General features: G+C 41.7%; 1 protein-coding gene across 1 annotated transcript in view; it reads left to right on the forward strand.

Annotated features, from left to right (window-relative positions):
* Positions 1-20,320, forward strand: part of TRPM8 (transient receptor potential cation channel subfamily M member 8) — a 106,301-nt gene that overhangs the window by 35,107 nt on the left and 50,874 nt on the right. The window contains exons 10-14 of the mRNA XM_026679005.2: positions 2,489-2,591; positions 7,909-8,027; positions 13,376-13,666; positions 13,847-13,942; positions 14,640-14,769. Coding sequence (XP_026534790.1) covers positions 2,489-2,591; positions 7,909-8,027; positions 13,376-13,666; positions 13,847-13,942; positions 14,640-14,769 — 739 coding nt within the window. The remainder of the gene's footprint in view (positions 1-2,488; positions 2,592-7,908; positions 8,028-13,375; positions 13,667-13,846; positions 13,943-14,639; positions 14,770-20,320) is intronic.

Consider the following 20,320-nt stretch of genomic DNA (forward strand, 5'->3'; position numbering starts at 1 on the left):
TTCTCCTTCCCTTTTTGACCCCTTCTCTCTCTAATTCTGATTCTCTCTTCTGTAATCCTCTCTTCTGTTTCTTCCTAATGTTGTAATTACTTTTCAAACTATTCTTTTTGGGGGTTGTTTTTTCAAATCTTAAACTTTTCACTCTCTTTCCCCCCTTTCCTTTCTTTTCCCCACATAGAAATACTTGGTCATTGAAGATGGCTTCTTCTTTGTCCCGCCCTTCTTGTTCCACAGCCATTTCTTGTTGTTTCTCATAGTTCAGGATCTCCATTTCTCAAAATTGAAATACGAAGCCAAAAGAACCTCTTCCTTCTTGTGCATCTTCTTTCTGTTTTTTAAGTTCCATTCTCAATTCTTCCAAGAGTGATACCATTTTAAAAACTTTTAAACAACCACCTGATTAATTTTAGTCCTTTAGTTCCAATAGCCAAAAATCCAAAAATCACCAAGTAATCCAAATAATCCAAAACTGTTTCTTCTTGCTTCTTTTTTTCCACTTTTTCTTCCTGGGGTTCTCTTATCTTGTTACAAAGTTTCAGTTAAAATGTATCTTTTAGGAATCTTGTTAAAGTTTCACTGTTAATTCCTTTTACTTCCAGGTGGTCTCCTCCATTTTTCCAGATCCCATCTTTTTGTTTTTTTTCCTTCTTTTAAAAGTTTTTGAGAATCCAGAAATCTTTATTATCCCTTTGACATTTTATTTTCAGCTTAAATACCTGTTAATGTCAAAGTGGATTTTTTCTGTTTTTTTGCTTAAATCTCTTACTTCTCAATATCAGGAAGAAAAGGGGAAAAAAAAACAAATCCTTTCCCTTCCCTCTCTCATTCGCCGCTTCAAAATCTTCTTTGGGAACAATGTTGTTCTTTATAATTCAAATTCCAGGGTACCTTATATTGTTGCTTTTTCAGTTCGACCCGGTCAGCCAAAACTTTCTCTTCTTATCTTCCTCCTGCACATTCTTTTCCGGTTGAGTTCTTCTTTGAGGTGGCCATTTCTGACCACCGCTGCAACCGCCTTCGGGAAAGGGAGTAATGGCCAGCTGGGAAGGAGAGATGCGACTCTCCTCGACCCTGCTGGCAGTCTCGCCCCTCTTCACCACCTCTACCGAGTGGCTTAGCCTCGAAACCAGCCGGCTCGGGGCGCTCCAGTGGTGAGCACAGATCGAAACTGCTCACGATTGCAGATTTCGGTCTGTCGCTGAAGAAGCTCAAACCAGAAGCCCCATGCTAAACAATCTTGCATTGTGCAGTCACCCTTATGGGTTTGGAACCACCGATCCTCCTCCAGAGCCATTTTCAGGGTGCCATTCAAAGCTACCTGTGCTTGTTCTCTCATGATGACTGAAGCTGTCAATTGCTAGGATGGGATAACCGGTCTAATAACCGGTCTAAGAGCTATGGTGGTGCAGTAGTTAGAATGTAGTACTTCAGTCAATCTCACTGCTCACTCTAGGAGTTAAATTTTGTGGAGTTCAAAGTTGACTCCACCTTCCATCCTTCCAAGATTGGTAAAATGAGGACCCATGTTTTGGGGGGCAATATGCTGACTCTGTAAACCACTTAGAGAGAGCTGTATAAGTCTAAGTACTATTGCTATGCCATTTTGGCATCTGCTGATAGAGCATACATCTGTCTCATCCATTATTGCTGCAGTTCTGGGATCTGAAGACTTGGCTTGGATATTCCAGAGCTCATTAAAATTTTGGTGAAGAGGAAGTCACTGGTGATTTCCTACAGTTTCCTTTTTGGCTTGTTGATTGTCTCTTTTGCACAGTATGTAGATATTGTTTATGTCTACGTATAAATTGTTGGCCAATTTGTCAAAGTGCCAACTTTTCAGGAATTCCCTGGCATTTTTGGACATGGCTTCGTCTAGGATGGTCACAGTTTCTCAATTGAAGCTATGGTTAAATCTGTCCATATGTTGTGAAATTAAAGAGTTTTTATCAAGTCTTCTGACTACTAGTTGGCCTTCTGCTAGTATTCTGCCTGTTTGTCCTATGTAGTGGCTATTCCAATCTTTACACTGTATGTTTTAGATGACTCCTGTTTTTCCTTCTACCACTGCTGAGTCTTTTGGTTTACTTAGGATGTTTTGTGGGGTTTAATTGGTTTGTGTGCTATGCTGATTCCATGTGGTTGTAATTGTCTGTGGTTTCTGAGATGCTTTTGGTATATGCCTGTGTTATCCTTTTTACAGCTTGTGTTTGTTGTACTATATTGGTTTAGTGGTCAGGCACTTTTTGATGAAATCGCATGGATATCATTATCCATTACCCAAACTAGGTAACATTATCAACGCACTGAAACAACCGAGCTCAAAGAGCACCAAGACCCCTCATAGTATGTTTTATGCAGCATAATAGCTACTAAGTATGAACCTATATGTTGTATCTTTTTAAGTGTCAGGAAATTGTTAAGTATAAGAAATATTTCTTGATTTAGAAAGATCTTGGAGATAGAAGAAATCTTTATTTGCCTTGTTTAGATCAAAGAAATATTTGAAAATCCTCATCTGCTAACTGTCATCAGAATTGAAGATGCTGGAGATGAAATTGTGAGCAACGCCATTTCATATGCTCTTTTTAAAGGTATGTTTGTCATTTATATTTTCTCATTCATTCAACTTATATGCTACACATTTCTACAACATGCCCCTGCCCCAGGAACAGATGATTCTTTATTTTTGACTCTGGATGGGGTAGCACTTCTCCAGACTGAACTGATGTGCAATTTGGGGGTCTTCCTGGACACGTGGCTCTTGCTTGAGCTGGTAACAGCCATAGCGGGGGGGGAGCTTCTCACATGCTCATCTAATGCACCAATTATGCCTTTTCCTGGATTGGGAGGTCTTGCTCAAGGTCACTGATGCCTTGGACTTCTTCTGTTTGGATTACCGCAGTGCGCTCTGTATGGGGCTGTCCTTGAAGGCAACCTAGAAACTTCAGCTGGTCTGGAATGCAGCAGCGTGTACAGTAACGGGAGGCTCTAGATTTGCCCAACAAATCTAAATAACACCTATGTTGCATAAGATACACTATCTTCCAGTTTCTTTCCAGGTGCAATTCGAGGTGCTCATCATTACCTTTAAAGTTCTATATGGAATAGGATCAGGTTACCTGCAAGACCACTTTCCCTAAAGATATGTACACATCCTACCATGTCAGATACAAAAATGGGACAATTCCTGTGGCAATATTGTCATGCCTACTTCACCCTGGGCACCCTATCATAGCAGACCTATCATGGGCATTCATTCTTGGTTGGCCCTCTGCCAGCACTCTGTCCTGCCACTGGGCCCCCATCCTTCCCCCGCTTTGCCTGGCCACAGGTAATTTTCCCAGAGGCACTTATCTCTGCCTGATTCACAGCTCTGGACTGCTGGTCAATCCAGGCACTGATGGATGGGCCTCTGCCTTCCCATTGGACTGCCTCAGGCACTGGGGGGGGGGGAGGGGGACAGAGTGGCAGATTTGGAAAGGCCCGCAGGGTGGTCTGGCACCATGCTTTTGCCACTGCCACTGCTGCACTTTGCACAAGCCCTGAAACATGCTGCCCATCTTCACTTCCCACGATGCTGCCTCCTCCAGACCCTCAAGCTCTCCTGTGCCAGATTGGTGACATTTTGCGGCTCATGCAAGGGGCAATGGTGGTGGTAGCAGAAATGTGATGCCAGATTGCCTCCCCCAGGGGCTGCAATTGCCCATTTGGAGAGAAATCCTGTCGTGTGCAAACAACACCCCAGCATGCCAATAATGTCAATTCCCAAATTCCTTTGCAAGGACACCCCAGTTTCCTCTGTTCCTTTGTAGCACCACATGTGTGAATGGAGCAACTTGTTCTCTGGGCACTGTGATGACACAGGCATGGAAGCAATACAGCTGGAATGAAGGCTTAATTCCCTTTTATTGTTCCAACTTTACCCCAAAGATCACACCATTCACTTTAAGTCCAGGAGCAAACTCTAAACACACACCTCCAATACTTCCTGACTGCTATTAGGCCAGAGCAGCAGCACAGTTTTGAGAAAAGCCACAGTTCAAGGAATTGGTTCCAAGGAGTCCTCATCACAGGAAGAGTTCACTGGGACTGCAGCACAACCCGGAGCACATCTTTGTCACTGTGAACTTGCACATAGCCAGGCCAGGTAAGCAAGGCAAGCAGGGCAAGGCAAGCAGGGAAAGCAAAGTATCCAGACATCTGTAACAGCACATGAGACTGGAAAAAGGCAACTGTCAAGCCCGAAGCCGAACTAGATGCGGCAATTTCTTTTCTCAGGGTTTCAGGCTGACACAGCTGAAGGGGGGTAGTGATAGAGAGGGTTTGGTAGACAAAACAGAATAGCTGTCTGGTGAGTCAAAGACATTCCAAGAGCTGGCTGGCCAGAGGAGGAGGAGAGACGTAACCAGGCAACCAGCTAGTATCCAGATTGGACAATGTGATTTATTGTTTTGAGAAGACCAAAAATGTGTTCTTTCAAGATCTTGAAAAGTGCAGGAATATTTAGAACTGGCTTTCCACTAGTTTGAGCCAAGATGACATCTCCAATAAAAAATGTTCTTTTGAGGAATCAACCTGCCTTGGAGTTCTGCTTTGGTTGTATTACTTGGAATGCTGACAAGTGCCCCTCCCAATGGCATCTGTTTAACTCTTCTTATTCATCAGGTGAGCCTTGTGAAAAGGGGTGGAGTGCCCTTTTTCCAAGTTGTCAGGTGACCCTGTGCTGATCCCACCTCCTCTCCGTTCTCTGCGCTCGGGGATCAGGGGAGGAGGCCCCCTCTGCCACATTTTTAGCCTGAATGGCCTCTTGCAGTTCTTTGCCAGGCAAAATGGGGTGTGTGGGACTGCATGTGGCATCCCCACACTTCATTTTTGGCTTCCATGGTCTCCTGCAGCACTCTGCCAGTCAAAAATCAAAAGGTCAAAATATTATATGTTTTTTTTTTTTGTTTAGAGGGGTTTGCTACATAAATATTATTTACCAAAAAAGTGCAAAGTAGTACCATTCGGAACAAAACACTTTTAGCAGCCAAAAATTTCATGACTCCCTCTAGTATTAGTAAATACATATGGCACATACAAACAATAAGTCTTTAATAAATTTATAAAGAGTTGTTAGGATATATTAAATTGTCAAGAGTTAGAATGCGGACTTCCAGCTGCACTTCCGGCATCGTCAGAGGCAAGGACCGCAAGCTCTCCGGCTCTGCCCCGAACTTTCCCGTCGGAGGGCTCCAAAAGGAGCCATAGCCACCCTGTAGGAGTAGTGAAGTAAAGGGGGGGGTGCCTTGCAGGTCAAGGAGAGCCACATCTCCCTGACTTGGAAATTCCCCCTCATCCGAAGACGCAGAATAGCAGTAGTCAACATGGCAGCCATGAAGCTGGGAACAGCCAGAATACCCAAGACAGTGCAGGAGCAAAGGGAGCAGTGAAGAGAGACTGTGTTGCTGGGTGAGATGATTTTATTTCTTTACAAATTTTCCCAAGGATTAAAAAATCCTAGAGAAGGGACTCTAAAAAAATAATTATCCAAGTGGTGGAAAAAAATGTTTTTAAAGAGAACTATGCTGAAAAGTAAGTTGAGAGTGGCATCTACTGATAGAAGGAAAAGTGACTCCTAGACTCCTGGAAACTTATAAAGGAGGATGGATGTGACTTTAAATTGTTTATTACTTGTTTATTGTCTTATGCTCACCAGAAGTAAAAAGAAAAAGAGATTCTGGAAAGCTAGAATAAAAGACTAAAACCACATAGCAGATTTAAAGAACTGGGAAAATATCTTGGACTATCAGAGTGCTGAGTAAATGTTAGAACTGACCCATTTAAACAATTGATTGTGTTTTGAAAGAAATAGAGACTGAGTGAAACAAATACCTACTGGGAAAAAGGAAGGATGGAAATTTGAGAGGAGAGCTTTACTTATTAAACTACATTTCTAGGATTTTGGACGCTCTGAATTTGATTGAGGCATGATTGCTTGTCCTACTTTTATCACTATAATGACTGGAATTGAAGGAACAGCTGTAGGAATGAGAGGATTTCTTAATGAGATGGCCTTGGTGTTCCAAAATATGCCCTGTCAAAAATTCCATCTTCCCACACCTTGGCCAAATTGTTTGTAGAGCACATATATAGATTACCTGGAGTCCCAGAGAGAATCATCTCAGACCACAGAGATTCACTTCATGGTTTTGGCAAGAGTTCTTAAAACTTTTTGGGACCACTCAAGTGCTTAGCTCTTCACATCAACGAGAAATGAATGGAGGCTGTAAATGTATGAATGGTCTCCTGGAACAGTATCTCAGGTATTACACTGACTATGAAAAGGCAATTGGGTAGATCTTCCTTTCACTGAGATTGCTTACAACAACTCAGTACACAGTAGCACTGGATTCACACCCCCTTTGAAGTGGCCACAGGGCAAGACTTTGTATCTATTCCAGAATTGCCTCAGGCCACCCCACTGACTGCTTCCTTGAAGGAGTGGATCACCCAACTGCAAAACATCTGGCCAGTAGTAAGGAAAGCATTGGTGGAAGTGAGGGAAGCGTATAAAAAACAAGTTGACAAATGACATGCAATACCAAAATAAAATTGTGGACAGAGTCTATTTATCCACCAAGTACTTACAATCAAGACAACCTTCCAAAAAACTGGGACTGAAGTATTCAATGTCCCATTAAAAAAGTTATCAACCCAGTCATCGTCGAGCTTGAGCTGCCAAAAACACTCAGGCAAATGTATTCCATTGCAGCCTATAGAAAACAGAAATCACCTCCTCCCTATGCCCAACAATGAAACCACCTCCTGACCCGATTATGATCGACGGGAAACAACACTTCGAAGTCAAAGCAATTTTGGACTCTGTCATAGTGAAAACCCAATATCTAGTAGCATGGAAGTACTTTCCACTCTTCAAAACTGAATAGGTGGATTCAAAAGACATCAAAGTTCTAAATTGCTGAAGAGTTTCCACAACTAATACTCAGAGAAACTTCATTGAATAATGTCTAAATATGTTTGTTTTCTCTCTCTATCCTTCCCCTTCTCTCTGTCTCATTTCCTCTGCAAGACTAACATTACTGTCAAGGGGGCAGTATGTCAGTTCTGTCATCTTCAGCTTCATAGCTCATCGGCATCCTGCTATCAATAGCTGGTGGGAGGGTAGTGCGAGGGAACAAATGGGCAATAAACATGTATTAGGATAACGCTAGGAAAGCAGGAAAGGGGAATGACAGTTGAGGAAGACCGGTGATGCTTTGAATCAGTTTGTGCCAATCTTCAAGGACACCAAAACACTGGAGATGCTTGGGGATGGAATGTCGATTGCTCCTAACACTGAATATTCCCAAAACACTTAGACATCCACTTTTTGGCTGGAATTGGGCTGATCAAGGGGAGGGGGACGGAGTGAAGGAAAAAGCTTGTATGGTTTTGTGTGGGAAATTTAGTTCTAGCCTGACTTTACTGCAACCAGCATCTTTTAGTAAAAGAACATATCACTTCACCTAAATGGAATCAAGGCTCTTCCTTTTTTAAGGGATAGGACTGGGGCAAGTCTGACAAAAGTAATATAAAAAAATGTAATTGACCATTCTATTAAAATATGCTATGTTTGTTAAAATAAGGATTATAACTATTAATAGGAATTCCTAATTAAGATAAAATGGGAAAAAACAAAAGTATGAAAGTATTGCATTTTGGGAGCTGGATACTCTACTAACACCTCAATAATCAGGCAAAATTCTTGTATTCATAATTTTATAAATAGCAGCATTAATTCTTCTTCATAGAAAGTCTAGAGAAAACAAAGGGAGTTCAAACAAGATGAGTGAAAAATGAGAATTGAACACTGTACTTTACAGAGTGTGATTTTAATATTAACCACAGTTCCTTCTCCAATTACAGCTTTCAGCAAAAGTGAAGAAGATAAAGATGACTGGAACAGTCAACTGAAATTGCTTTTGGAATGGAATCAACTGGACTTAGCCAGTGAAGAGATTTTTACCAATGATCGACACTGGGAGGTAGGTAGTGCAGATTGAAAAAGCAAAAATTAGAAAGATTTTATGTGACTGAAATTGGTACAGATTGATCTATATATAGCATAAAATTCCATCACTAATATCCAACATTGACAAATCATAAAATAATAAATGTTCGAATTGCTGTGAAACAGAAGAAATGTTTTATAACAAATACACAAGTCCAGTGCAGAAAATTTTGGAATTTCAAGTTGAAATGAAATCACAACTTTTTATTAGATATAATTTCAGGGGAAAGAAAATCAACAAAATATGTGATAATTGAATGAAATGTAGGCTTATATAGCAAAAATAAATTTTGCTCAGCACTGGAAAATATGTCATTTTAATAATATCCAATTGGGAATATGCAGCAATAGCAAAACTCACAGTCTACATGGACAAAGGAAGTTTAAATAAGAATAGTTCCCATATATACAATAGTTTACAGTACACATTCACAATAAAAATTTAAACAATAATAGTCCCCAACATGATAAATATAATAACTTACAGCCTGGCTCCTAAGGTTTCTTAACATCTATAATTTTGTGAATTAGCAGCTGTACAAAAAGGAGGGATTTAGAAAGCCAATAGTTCTTTCTTGTTTATCTTTTTCCTTTAAAAAAATATTTTTTATACAGTGGTACCTCGGTACTGGTTCTGGGAGGCACAATGGGCACTAAAAACTATGTGTCAAACAAATCAGGTGACTTACCACATCATCTTTTGTTCTATGGCAGTGACCTTCCCAACCTGGGCAACTTCCTGTCCTCTCTCTCTGCGGCCATCCCCCTCTTCCTTTTGCAGTGCACTGAACACCAAGGAAACTACGAGTATCAGGACAACATTTTCTCATAAAAATGTGTCGAGTGTCAGGGTTCCAAGTAATGGCCCAAACAGAACAAAAACTCCAAGGCTTCCCCACAGTATAGATTTATTAGGCATGTCATATTGGCACAGCTGGTGAAAACCCTATTGAAGTTCCCCGTGTTTTCCTTACCCAATTCAAAGTCCAAAGTTCTTCCCCCCATTACACACAACCATCACATGCCCCAATCAGGCCATACTCCCCCTTCCAGGTGACTTCCCTCCATGCCCCTCCATGCTTGCCTTCCTCAAGTGAAAAGGTCATCCTGAAAAAGGAAAGAAAGAGCATAGAGAATAAAATTACCCTCAGTTCAGTCTCCCCGACCTCCCCCAGGTGGCTCTTTAGGCTTTCCCAGATACTTGTCATGAAATTGCTTGACTAATCTGTCAGCTTTCACATCCCTACTTAACCCAGGTGGCCTCAGACAGGGGGTAGCCTTTCCAATGGACTAAGTACTGAAGCCGACCCCGATGCAGGCACAAAATCAAAATTCTTTTCACCTCATAGTGGATCTCTCCCTGCACTATCATAGGCTTTGGGGCTGCCCAGTCAACTGGCCTTAGCTGGGAGCCTACCACCAGCTACAGGTGCTGCTATGCACTGCACTGTTGTAGGCCAGGGGTCCTCAAACTACAGCCTGCGGGATGGATATGGTCCACTGAGCCATTAATCTGCTGCCCAGCCCACATCGACCTGCCCCAACACTTTGGCTGAGCACAGGACTTACCTTCATGAGCCCCAAAGGCTGGAACTGGAAGGTAAGGCCAGCAGAGTGCTTCTGGAGGCAGGGGAGTGGCTGCATAGGGAATCACGTGTTGGGCGGCTGTGGTGTCCCTCTGCCTCGGGTGTTGGGCAGCTGTGGTGTCCCTTCTTAGCTCAGGCTTCTTCTGACCATCCATCCCTGGACTTGGGGCGGGGATCAACCAGTGTGCTCCAAGCAGGCAAGCAGCCGTGGCAGCCCTGGAGCTCCCAGCCCAGCCTGAAAGAGGCTCCTGCAAGCTTGACGGAATGGGATGGAATAGCAATAGCAATAGGATGTAGTGGGAGTGGAAGTGGGAATAAGAATGTGAATATGATGGAATGGAATAGAATTCAATGAGGTATCCCAGGACACTGCCAGGATTGAAGGGATCCTGTAGAAGATGCCCCTGGAGAGAGAGAGAGAGAGAGAGAGGGAGGGAGGGAGGGAGGGAGGGAGGGAGGGAGAGAGAGAGAGAGAGAGAGAGAGAGAGAGAGACTTGTTGGTTGTAAGCTCCTTGGGGCTGAGAAAAATTGCTGCAAAAGTGAGTATCCTGAAGTGGACCACTAAACAATTTAGAAAATGATCTAGTAAAAAGAAAAGTCAACCAAAAGAGCAACATACAAACAAAAGCAAATAAAACACTCCCAGGAGCAAAACAAATGAAAGTTTAATTCATGTGTATTGTTAATGGATTGCTAAATTGGCAAAATGGACTCCTAAATTGGCCACGGCCACCCAGACACATGACCACCTAGCCACACCCACCCAGTCACATGACCACCTAGCCACGCCCACCCAGCTGATCCACCCTCCCCAAACAGTCTAAGGGACCATGAATTGGCCCCCTGTTTAAAAAGTTTAAGGACCCCTATTGTAGGCTTACCTCTGCGAAAGGCAGCAAGTCTGCCCAGTTGGACTGCTGATAGTCCACATAGCACCTCAAGTACTGTTCCACGACGGTGTTTGCTCGTTCCGCCGCCCCATTTTTGCTTGGATGAAAAGCTGAGCTGAGACCCTGGGTGGACCCGATGGCCCTCAGGAGCTCCCTCCAGAACTTTGCTGTAAATTAGACCTCCCCAATCGAAGATAATCCTGTGGGGGACCCCATGCAGCCTCTAGACTTGTTTTATAAACATCCTGGCCAACTTCCTGTCAGAAGGGAGACTCATGCAGGCAGTGAAATGGGCTTGCTTTGAGAATAAGTCAATCATGGTCCAAATGACCATGTTCTCACCACTCTCCAGGAGCTTGACTATGAAATCCATGGCAATTTCTTCCTATGGATGAGTTGGTTCTGCAACTTGTTAAAGGAGCTCAAGGGGTTTCTCTGGTCTCTTTTTCATGGCTGTGCAGGTAGTGCAACTCTTTACATAATCTTCCATGTCCTTCTTCAGTTTTGGCCACTAGAATTGTTGCCTGGCTAGGTGCAGAGTTTTTAGATAGCCAAAATGCCCAGCCAATTTAACATTGTGGCTGCGCTGTAGGATCTGGAAGTCTCAGGGTGGTAGGGACATACAGTTTGGTCCCTTTCCATGCCAGTCCATCCTTGAGGGGCAGGACTTCTTTGTTGTCATTGAACCAAGGGTCTGCAGAGCAGGCTGTTTTTAACGCCACTGTCATTTGGTCACCTCCAGTGGGTGGTTGTCATTGGGCTTGGCCTTGGGTGGTGACTTGGGCTGCCAGCGGGAGGTGGGGATGGTGACATGGATGATCTCTTCTAGGCGACTGTTGAATTGTGGCTTTTTGGACAAAGCATCAGCAAGCAGGTTCTTTCCCCCTGGGATGTAGGGTTGCATAAACAAGAGGAGGTCATAGTATTTCTCAAAGCACCAGAAAGCAAGACAAGAAATAATGGATGGAAACTAACGAGGGAGAGATGCAACCTAGAACTTAGGAGAAATTTCCTAACAGTGAGAACATTAACCAGTGGAAAGGGTTGCCTTCAGAACTTTTGGGTGCTCCATCACCCAAATGGAAGCTTTTAAGAAGAGACTAGACCAGGGCTGTCAAAGCCGCGGTCCACGGGCCAGATGTATCATGTGCTGCCACTCCCATGCCCAGTTTAGTGAAGGGGAAAAAAGTTGTGATACATCAAGTGATGCCACCATGACAATGTGAGTTTGACACCCCTGGACTAGACAGCCTAAAATAGTATAAGCAGGGGGTTGGACTTGAAGACCTCCAAGGTCCCTTCCAATGTTGTTATTCTGTTAAAAAGATTCAATCCAGTTTTACCTAGATTGTATAAGTGAGATTATATAAAAGTGAATTAGGAAGTAACAAAAAAAGAACTTTGTTTAAGCAGGGTTTGTAGCATTAGGTCAATTTATCAAAATCTCAAATGGGCATGGTTGTACCATAACAAAAATAGGATCTTGCAGCATGAATACAAGGCACATAACATTGAGTACTGAAGCAGATCAATGTTTTTACCATCACTTTTTCTTTCAAAAAGAAAGGCAAGAAAGCCACATAGGACATGAAGATGTAATCGTGTAGAGGCGACTCCTCAAAATAATCAAGCCTTATGCCATGGAGAATTTTAGATGTCATAACTAGCACCTTGAATTAAACCTTGAAGCAAACTTGCAACAAATGCAGCTCATTGAGTAGAGCTGTAATATGCACCAATCTTGGGGTGCACCTAATTGCCTGCACTGCTACATTTTGCACCAGCTCTAGCTTCTGGATTCTCTTCAAAGGCAGCCCCATGTAGAGTGTGTTACATTAATCCATCCAGGAGGTGCTTGAATGACAGTAGAGCCCCTGATCCAGGAATAGATAGAACTAATGCAGAACCTGAAGTTGCACAATGGCTTTCCTGGTGACAACTATGAACTGCGCCTGAAGCAAGAGTTATGAGTGTAGAAGGACTCCAGATTGTAGACAAGGTCTGTTTGGGGCATGCCATCCAGCGCCGAACATTGTAAATTCCAAGATCCAAGGGGCCTCAAAACCAAAAGCCATATAGTCTAGCCAAGGTTGAGCTGAAACCTGTTCACAGCCTCCAAACAGCCTCCAAACCTCCCACAGCCTCCAAACACCAAGACAGGACCTCAATGGCATCACTTAATTTGCCAGGGGAGATGAACAGCTGGGTATCATCAGAAAACTGATAGTACCTCACTTCATGGCAATATGTTGCCTCAACCAACTGCTTTATATACAGATTAAATGGGAGCGAAGAGAGAACCAAATCCTGTGGGGAAAAGAGAGCAAGGGCAGGACTTCTTACTGTCAGCCAATACTTACTGGAAGCAAGGGCAGAGGAAGGATGAGAACCAGCACAATACAGTGCTGCCCCTCCCAACCTCCAGAAAGTTACCATGGTTGATGATAATGAACACCACCAAGAGATCAAGTAGGATGGATAAACTAATTCCATTCTGCTCTCTCCAGAGGTCTTCCAAAAGTGCAGGTCTTCTAATGCTGTTTCAATCCCATGTCCAATTCTGAAATCCAAGTGTTTCATCCAGGATTCTCTGAAGCTGCTATGCAATCATCTTCTCCAATAATATCTCTTCAACATTTTCTGAACCTCTATATGAAAGCTTTGATATGTGTGCAAGTGATAAAAAGCTATCAACATGTTGGTTATCAGTTGGCATGTTCTACTCATTTGGTTAACCATAAAAAGTCACAGCTGGTGCAGATGGAAATAGGATGCTGTTCCCAAAGTGTATCTCCCTTCCCACCACAAGCTTTGTAAATATTTTGTTGTTTCTTGTTTGTTTCCAGTCTTCTGATCTTCAGGATGTCATGTTTATAGCCCTGGTAAAGGACAGACCAAAATTTGTTCGTCTCTTTCTTGAAAATGGGCTGAATCTAAGGAAGTTCCTCACTCATGAAGTTTTAACAGAGCTCTACACAAACAACTTCAGCAATCTGGTGTTTAAAAACCTACAAATTGCTAAGAACTCCTACAGTGATGATCTTCTTACTTTTGTATGGAAGATGGTAGAGAATTTCAGAAAAGGCATTAAAAAAGAAGACAAAAATGGCCAAGATGACATAGAGATACAGCTGCTGGTATGTCAAGTATAGCTTTTAAACTGAAATTGTATACCCATCTGTACCGATTTAAATCCACATAACTAAATGGGACTTATTTTTAAGTCGATTTTTCTATGTAAAACAAAACAGAGGCATTAGGACTGAATTGCCATATTTGTTAACGTTGGGATTTTTGTTGTAATTATGTCCTTTCAGGATGGATCTCTTATTACGAGGCACCCCTTGCAAGCTCTCTTTATTTGGGCTATCCTTCAAAACAAAAAGGAACTATCCACCGTAATTTGGGAGCAGGTACTTCACACTTCTGCATCACTAACAATTAGATTAGTAACCTTTTGAGACAAAAAGTATTCCCCTAGGCTAGGTTCCCATGCATGCAAATATTAAAATCAATAGGAATTACTTCAGCGTATACATATCTTGGTTGGATTATTATGTATGCATAGAGCAAAAGAGATGTTTCTTTTCTGTTTAATTATAGATACTATAATTTGTGAAAGTTGTGGGCCCTTCTTCCTAAATGAGTTTTTATTATTATTACTCCCTTTTATATATTGAATGTGTATTGAAGTATTGAACATTTATATATATGAATGTGATAATAATATGAAATGTGAATTTATATTTAGAATAACATCAATAGAAGCTATATTGAAGGTAAATAAAAATGCAAATATATTTGAAATGTTGGTTTAATTGAATTCTAAACCAGTTTAATAATATAATTGCAGAAAAATGTCCTATTCCATGGATTTGTTTAATGGAATGTTCTATTTCAAGAGAGTCATTGTCAATAGATAGCTTGGAAATTGCATAGGACAAATTGCTCATCGCTTTTAATCATTTTATTGTGCAAATTAGAGTTTTCAAATCTGGTTCCAGAGTACAGAACTCTTTCATACTATGCTGCTACATTGCTGTTTGGTAATATGAATGTCATTTCAGTATTAGAATGTTGTGAGAGGTTATCTAACAATTGTCTTTGCAGACAAGAGGCTGCACATTAGCAGCACTGGGGGCCAGCAAGCTTCTGAAAAGCTTAGCTAAGGTAAAGAATGATATTAATGCTGCTGGAGAATCAGAAGAGTTGGCAAATGAATATGAAACAAGAGCTGTAGGTAAGTTCAATATCAGAAGGAAATTAAGAGATTAAATACATATAGTTTGCAGTAAGGGAAGAAAGACCAGAATCAAAAGAAAGTGAAGACTATCTCATCATATTTAAGTGCAGTACACATAAGTATGATGAAAAAGTAAAACATTTTTGATTAAATATATCACTTTTTCACATATAATTCTCAGGACTAAAAATATTCTTCAAAGCTAAAAATAGGAGAATTCAAGTAATATACAAACTTGAATAATGGGACTGTTGGAGCATTGAATAGATGCAGGAACACTGGGTTTCTGGTATCAGAGATTCTTATGTTAAGTTAATATGCTCAATTATGAGACATTTACTACATTGTTGGCTATATTAGCTTCTTTTAACATGTAGCAGAGTTTGCAATAGATTTAAACCAGGGGTGTCAAACTTGCTGCCCATGGGCCAGATGTGTCATGTGCTGGCCCTGCCCCCACCCAATTTAGCGAAGGGGGGGGGGGAAAGTCCTGATATATCACATGATGCCCAGTGGTGGGATTCAAATTTTTTTACTACTGGTTCAGTGGGCGTGGCTTGGTGGGTGTGGCAGGGGAAGGATATTGTAAAATCTCCAGTCAGAGGTGGTATTTGCCAATTCTCTGAACTACTCAAAATTTCTGCTACCAGTTCTCCAGTCAGAGAACCTGGTCAGAACCTGCTGAATGCCACCTCTGGTGACTCCTCCATGATGCCGCAAGTTTGACACTCCTGATTTAAACTAATTTTAAGATCCAGATTAATAAAGCTGAATTTACACTTACACCGAGCCATATTTTAGTGATCCATGATTTGTTCAATCAAATAGTATCTTATTAAAATGTTATTTCAGTAGCAATATCATGCTAAGTCACAAATCTGGTTGGTTAGTATGGTGGTTTGACATTGAAATGAGACACAGGGAACTGTCTCTGAGAAAAATGCCAACCCTGAGAGAACTCAGGTAGCAGTATTTATTGAGAAAAAACACAAGCAAAATACAGTCTGCATATTCAGAAAACAATGACCTCAACAGGAGATTACTTCACCAGCATGAGAACACACAATCTTGGAAAGTCCCAGATGTTACCTTGCTAGGATGAGATCATACAGCCACGGAAAGTCTCATGGGAAAGTTTGGAAAGTCCCATGAGAAAGCACAACTGTGTACCTTGTACCTTGAACTTTCACCCATTTTCCTATTCCTTCTAAACTGGCAGAATCAAAACAGAATGAGGCACTCTGAGCAAAGATACTCCTACCCCCACCAAGAATGCCCACATCTCCCTAGACTTACTGCTAGTATTCAAAGGCCTTACAGAAAATGATAAAATGATCAATAGGTTATATTACCACATTCCCTCCTTTTTTATTTATTCAAAGATAGGGGGTGTTTTAGTGGCATAGTACACAGTTCCCTCATGACCTGATCCCTCACGCCGGAAGACTGAGGTACACATTTGTAATAGATTAGGAATACATTGAATAAAACAACATAATAAGATACATATAGCAATAATAATAACAACCCCTTGCAATAAGGAGCGAAACCATGATCCATCAGGAAGCCAGGACCACAGACTGTCCCAGAATGATGCATTAAACCCATCAGCTCCAGATTGATGCTGAGCAATACGATCTTCCATGTCCTGAACAGTTTTTGTAATGTTTGGCTCATAATTATGTATAAAAACACAACAATGTGAATGAATTAAAGCACAAACTCCTCCTTGAGCAGCTAACATAATATCTAAAGCATATCGATTTTGCAAAGTAACTGTACGAATTTCAGACATTTCTACATTAATCATCTTAATATTCTTTATAGTATCATTAAACATAGCAACAGTAAAATTATTTAAAATATGAATATCCCTATAGTTCATAGCAATTCCCAAAGGCGGGATAAGACCTCGAGAAATTTGTGTCCATAGATTACCTCCCATGGTTAGGATCTGGAATTGCTCTGTTGTAGCACAAGACAACTGTTTTCTCCAGGTTGCATTCTTTATTAAATCTTTTTCCTCAAAAAGGCACTCCATGCAATGTTAGTCCTTCTCCCACTCTCCCAGGAAGGTGCATACACAACCAACAATTGGTGATGTTCAAGTTTTTGGCAGTTGTGCGCAAATCTTTAATGTAATTATTATCTGTCCACAAATCATCGCCCAAATCTCCGGCACGCTGAACATGCTGTCGCTGCTCTCTCCGCACCCGAGCAGCCCAGGACAGATTAAGCAGAATCAGCAGGATCAGGAACCACAGATGCGCCATCCTGCTCCTCCGAAACTTCCTTCACAGGTGCCTGCGAATGATCAGGCCGAACACACCGACCAGGAACCCAACGAATTTGACCAAGATGTTCAACTGCTGCATAACCACGTCCCCACGTTATCAGCTCAGCAGGAACCCATGCTGGATCTGGAAGGAACCGCACCAACACCCGAGGTCTCACCGCATCTGTAGAAGGAGAAGAAAAATGCCTGCTGGCCGCGCTCGCAGGGGGGTTACCAGACAAATTTAAAAAATTTAAAGTATACAAAGCTAGATTTAATTGATCTTGAATCGCCGGAAGCCCCAGGAGCTTCCCTCCTTTTTTATTTAATTTAGTCAACATGGTCTTGAGCGTGGAATTATGACGTTTTACAATAGCTTGCCCAGTAGAATTGTATTCCACAGACCATTGTTTAGGTGTACCAGCAACTGAAAAAGTCTTAATGCAATGATTGATGACATGTTTAACCATCTCACCTCTTTGAGGGGTAGCCATTAAAAATCCTGAGTAAGTATCCACAGTTACATGTATATATTTCCAGGGCGCAAATGGCGGATATTGAGTAACATCCATTTGCCAAATCATTGAAGGTTTCAACCCTCTGGGGTTAACTCCCATAGGGATATTCGTGCCCTGCTTTGAACAAGTTGGACATTGTTGAATTATGGCAGCAGCTTCTGCAGTAGTAAGTTTAAATTGCTGTGCCAATGCTTTAGCGTTTTGATGAAAATAACTATGACTGTCCCATGGCTGGACAGTGAGAACTGAAGTTACAGCACTGTCAGCTTTGGCATTACCTTGTGATAAAATTCCAGGCAAATTACTATGACTACGAATATGAGCAACAAAACACACATTCACACGCTGCTCCAAACATCCTTGTAACAACAAAAGCAATCTTAAAATATCAGGTGATATTCCAGGAGACAAATAAGAACCTGCTACAAAGGGTAACAAATTATACACATACAATGAATCCACTATTAAATTAAAATCCTGATTGTGAAAATTTTGAAAAGCCAAAACTACAGCAGCAAGTTCTGCCTGCTGGGCAGACTTCTGCTCTGAAGTCACTTTTGTATGCCAAATTCCAGATTTATCTTTCCAAACACAAGCACCAAAAACTTTCCCTCCATCAGTAAAAACTGTAGGAGCATCTGATATGCCCAATGATATCCTTTCTTACATTTTGGGCACACTGATTTAGGACGAACACCCTGTCCCATTGATCTCTTATTCTGCTGACTTTGACCTCCTCCAGGAGCCCGACATTGCGCTTTAAAATGTCCAGGCTTCCCACAATTGAAACAATTCCCCTTTTGAGCATGTCCTGTTTGTAAAGCCAGAGCTAAAGTTTCCATGTTAAAAGACTGACTCCCTACCTTTCTACATGCATTAATCAAATCTGCGATTTCTCTCTCTCCACTTGCTACCAGTGGATTTAAAATCTTTTTGCAATCTGTGTTAGCTTGTTCTACTGCTAACTTAAAAAGCAACTCTTTCTGGGCGAATTGATTATCAATTTGTCTTTCAATAGCCAATTTCAATCTGCTAATGAAATTTTCATAGGGTTCATTGTTCCCTTGTTTGATGTTAGTAAAGGTCTTCTCACCACCTTCGCCATCAGGGAGAGACCCTATGGCTTGAAAAATTATTTGTGGGAGAAGAATGAACCCTTCCTCAGGCATACCATCTCTCTGTTGTTCCACTGTTGTAAAATTACCAGCTCCGTAAAGCTGATCTGGGGTAACATTTGCTGTTCCCCTCTGGACTGCCAGCTGTCTCCATTTCTGATCTAACACCAAATATTGAGCTGGAGTTAAAATCATATTCAACAGAGCTTTCCAGTCAGCCGGAATCATTTTATTTCCATAACCAACTGCTTCTAACAATGCCTGAGTATATGGCGTTCTAACACCATATTCTTTTGCTGCTTGCTTAACTTCCCTCAAAATTCTGAGCTGTAAAGGCTTCCACTCCCGCTGCGGATTTAATGCAGCATCCATGACAATTTCCACTGGATTAAGTTGAACTTCTACTCCAAACTCCACCAAATCATCTCCTGATAATTCCCCTCTATTCTTTGCTTCTTGAATAGCTGCAGTAACTGCATCCACCTGAACCCTTAAAGGTAAACTCTTATCCTCTGACAAAGTATTGCTAGCGCCGACAGTCCCCCAGATTTATCTGGAGGTGCCGTCGGCAGCAACAAACGTACCGCATGGTAAAGCGGCAAACCTTCTTCGGGGGGTGATAGGAGCGGTTGTTCATAAGTAGCTAACGCATCCATAATCACTCTCCAGGTTAACAAAATTGAAGAAGGGGCACGAGGCTCCTCGTGCAAAAATTTCCCTATCTTTTCCAGGACTCTACTTTAATACTACCTCCCTCCGGATATGACTTAATATTTTTCCAAACATACTGTAGTAAGTCCTCAATTTCTTTCTTTCCTACAGCACAACCCCTACTGCCAATTCCAAACCCAAAACTATTCCCAATGATCCCTCTCAATTCCCTGATGTGCTCTTTCTGAGCCTTCGAGAGATCTCCCCCCATACTCACGAAAAGAATCTATCTTCGTCCAGCGAAGAAGATGAGGGCCCAGTCGACGTCCGCGACGATGAGTATAGGATGCGGGAAACGATAGCTTTCCAAGCTATCACGTCGGGGTCACCATTTATGGTGGTTTGACATTGAAATGAGACACAGGGAACTGTCTCTGAGAAAAATGCCAACCCTGAGAGAACTCAGGTAGCAGTATTTATTGAGAAAAAACACAAGCAAAATACAGTCTGCATATTCAGAAAACAATGACCTCAACAGGAGATTACTTCACCAGCATGAGAACACACAATCTTGGAAAGTCCCAGATGTTACCTTGCTAGGATGAGATCATACAGCCACGGAAAGTCTCATGGGAAAGTTTGGAAAGTCCCATGAGAAAGCACAACTGTGTACCTTGTACCTTGAACTTTCACCCATTTTCCTATTCCTTCTAAACTGGCAGAATCAAAACAGAATGAGGCACTCTGAGCAAAGATACTCCTACCCCCACCAAGAATGCCCACATCTCCCTAGACTTACTGCTAGTATTCAAAGGCCTTACAGAAAATGATAAAATGATCAATAGGTTATATTACCACAGGTTAGGCCACACAACATACTAAGACAAAAGTTGGGAATTGGAGTTTGAAAAACAAATTTTAAGTGTCACAGATTCACCATCCCTGATTTAAATAATATGAATGTGAATAAAATAAAATATATATTTATT

This window comes from Notechis scutatus, chromosome 1, assembly GCF_049901735.1.
Source record: "Notechis scutatus isolate UNSWTSFEM ecotype Mainland chromosome 1, rNotScu1.2, whole genome shotgun sequence".
Taxonomy (NCBI): Eukaryota; Metazoa; Chordata; class Lepidosauria; order Squamata; family Elapidae; genus Notechis; species Notechis scutatus.